Source organism: Acanthisitta chloris, unplaced genomic scaffold (assembly GCF_000695815.1).
Source record: "Acanthisitta chloris isolate BGI_N310 unplaced genomic scaffold, ASM69581v1 scaffold16837, whole genome shotgun sequence".
Classification (NCBI taxonomy): domain Eukaryota; kingdom Metazoa; phylum Chordata; class Aves; order Passeriformes; family Acanthisittidae; genus Acanthisitta; species Acanthisitta chloris.
The window spans coordinates 1-2,541 of NW_008684435.1; the positions used below are offsets into that span (position 1 = coordinate 1).

The window sequence follows — 2,541 nt, forward strand, 5'->3', positions numbered from 1 at the left end:
CGCGGTGGCCGATGCTGGCGACAAGAACACCTCCAAGTCGGCTGATGACGAGCCTGAGTATGAGGTGAGCGCCGGGGCCGGGATCCAGGGGGCTGCGGGGACACAGAAAAACGTGTGTATGTGTCCCCAGGTGCCCCCCCCGGGCCCCCCATGCAGGACGGGCGCGGGTTTGGCATCGGTGAGCTGGTGTGGGGGAAGCTTCGCGGATTCTCCTGGTGGCCCGGGCGCATCGTGTCCTGGTGGATGACTGGACGGAGCCGCGCGGCCGAGGGCACACGCTGGGTCATGTGGTTTGGGGACGGCAAGTTTTCGGTGGGAAGTGGCACCTAGGGGGGTTGGGAGGACAGGGCAGCCCCTCCTTGCTGTCCCCATGTGTACTCAGGGCTGCATTCTGTGCTGTCCTCAGGTCTGTGTGGAGAAGCTCCTGCCCCTCAGCTCTTTCGCCAGCGCCTTCCACCAGGCCACCTACAACAAGCAGCCCATGTACCGCAAGGCCATCTATGAGGTGCTGCAGGTGAGTGGGGACACCATGAGGTGACACTGGGGTGATAATATCCCCCAGCACAAAGAGGTTAGGGGAACATCAGTGCCTGAGCAGGTCCATCCTACCAACCTTGTACAGGGACTGTGGGAGCAGCAACCTCTACTCTACCCAGCCAGAACCCAGCCCTGCCTTTCCTCCTGAACCCTGGGGGGCTTTTAAAAGGGTCAAGGGGACCCCTTGAGAAGATTGTAGGGGTGTGTGGGGATCGTTTATCCCAGCCAGAGGTGTGTGGAGGTCTGTTGGGAAGTTGGGGAGGAGGTCAGGGATTCAGCAGGTCTCTGGGGACTTGCTGAAGTGCCTTTGAGATGATCTGGGAGGATGGGTCTTGGCTTTCAGGGGCTTTCTGGGCAGTGCTGAGGGTCTCTTGTGGGGTGATGCTGTGGGCAAGGTCTTGGCATTCAGAGGGTCTCCTGTCAGTGTTGGGGGTCTCGTGGGGTGATGTGGGGGACTGACTGTGTCAGAGCCTCTTGGCAGTGCTGCGGGTCTCTGACTATGTCGGTCCCCTGGCGCTGGGGGCTGCCTGGCTGGGCAGTGCAGAAACAGCCAGGAGAGGCTGAGGATGGGGACTCCCTTGTTGGGGAATGAGTGGGTGACCCCTGTGCCCCCTGGGCAGGTGGCCAGCAGCAGGGCAGGGAAGATCTTCCCTGCATGCCCCGAGAACGATGAGACAGACACGTCCAAGGTGGTGGAGATCCAGAACAAGCAGATGATCGAGTGGGCCCTGGGTGGCTTCCAGCCCTCCGGCCCCAAGGGGCTGGAGCCCCCGGAAGGTGAGAGGGGCACTGAGTCCTGTGTGGGGTGAGGACCTGCCCAGTGGCCTCGGCCAGGGGTCCTGGGGGTCACTCAGCATTGTCAGGGTGGTGTGGGATGGGCAGGGTGAGCACCGTGAGGCTGGCAGGGCCTGGGACCTCCCTGTTCAGGGTACCACACTGGGAGGACCCCACTGACAGCCCCTCCTGCTCTGGCAGAGGAGCGGAACCCCTACAAAGAAGTTTACACGGACATGTGGGTAGAGCCCGAAGCAGCCGCCTACGCACCACCCCCACCCGCCAAAAAACCCCGGAAAAGCACAACCCAGGAGAAGCCCAAGGTCAAGGAGATCATCGACGAGCGCACCCGAGGTACTTTGGGGGCTGGGGATGCCCCTGTGCCCATCCCCTCTCCATGGGGCTTGGCTTGGCTATGAACCCCACTAGGGTCTTGGTGCCGGCAGGGCCGTGCTCCCTGCAGGAAAGCCAAGGGGGTGAGACCTGCTTCAGGCCATCTTCCCTTCTCCATTGGGGTCCTTCTCTCCTGGGGGGTCCCCTTGCTTCACCTCATGCCACAAGGAATTTGGCTGGGGCCTCATCTCCCTCTCTTCCCCCAGAGCGGCTGGTGTACGAGGTCCGGCAGAAGTGCAGGAACATCGAAGGTGAGTGTGGGACTGGGGCACATTCTGCCCCCCATCGTGGGCTGGGGTGAGGGTCCCTCCCTGCCTGGGCACCTGGAGCAGAGCAGGGGAGCAGAAGGGGCTCAGAGCCACAGGAAGGGCTTAAGAGAACACAATAAGGCTTGTCCCACTCCTGGCAGCAAGGACAGCAGCTGTGATGTGGCAGTGACCCATCCTGGATTGTGGCAGGGACCCCTGGGACACTGCCTGGGGCTGAGGGGGCTGTTGGGGTCCAGGGTGGGCACAGGGGGATGGTGACAGCTTGCTGTCCCCAGGATTGGTCCCCAGCTCTGGTGTGACCCCAGCATGGGGATGAGCATGTGTCAGGGCAGCAGAACAGGGATCAGGGTGCTGCAAGTGACATCTCTCCTCCTGCTCCCAGACATCTGCATCTCCTGTGGGAGCCTCAACGTGACCCTGGAGCACCCTCTGTTTATTGGGGGGATGTGCCAAAACTGCAAGGTACGGTGTGGGTCAGTGGGCACAGCCCAGCCCCCAGCACCCTGCCTGGGGGTCTCACAGGGTACCCGGCCTTGTCCCGGGGTCTCTGGTGTCTGTGGGGCCGTGG

General features: G+C 62.5%; 1 protein-coding gene across 1 annotated transcript in view; it reads left to right on the forward strand.

Annotated features, from left to right (window-relative positions):
- Nucleotides 1-4: 4 nt before the first annotated feature.
- DNMT3A (DNA (cytosine-5-)-methyltransferase 3 alpha) overlaps nucleotides 5-2,541 on the forward strand; it is a gene marked incomplete at its 5' end in the record, with an annotated part of 6,083 nt that continues 3,546 nt past the window's right edge. Inside the window, 7 exons of the mRNA XM_009079346.1 lie at nucleotides 5-64; nucleotides 157-312; nucleotides 407-514; nucleotides 1,158-1,314; nucleotides 1,513-1,665; nucleotides 1,911-1,955; nucleotides 2,356-2,448. Coding sequence (XP_009077594.1) covers nucleotides 5-64; nucleotides 157-312; nucleotides 407-514; nucleotides 1,158-1,314; nucleotides 1,513-1,665; nucleotides 1,911-1,955; nucleotides 2,356-2,448 — 772 coding nt within the window. The remainder of the gene's footprint in view (nucleotides 65-156; nucleotides 313-406; nucleotides 515-1,157; nucleotides 1,315-1,512; nucleotides 1,666-1,910; nucleotides 1,956-2,355; nucleotides 2,449-2,541) is intronic.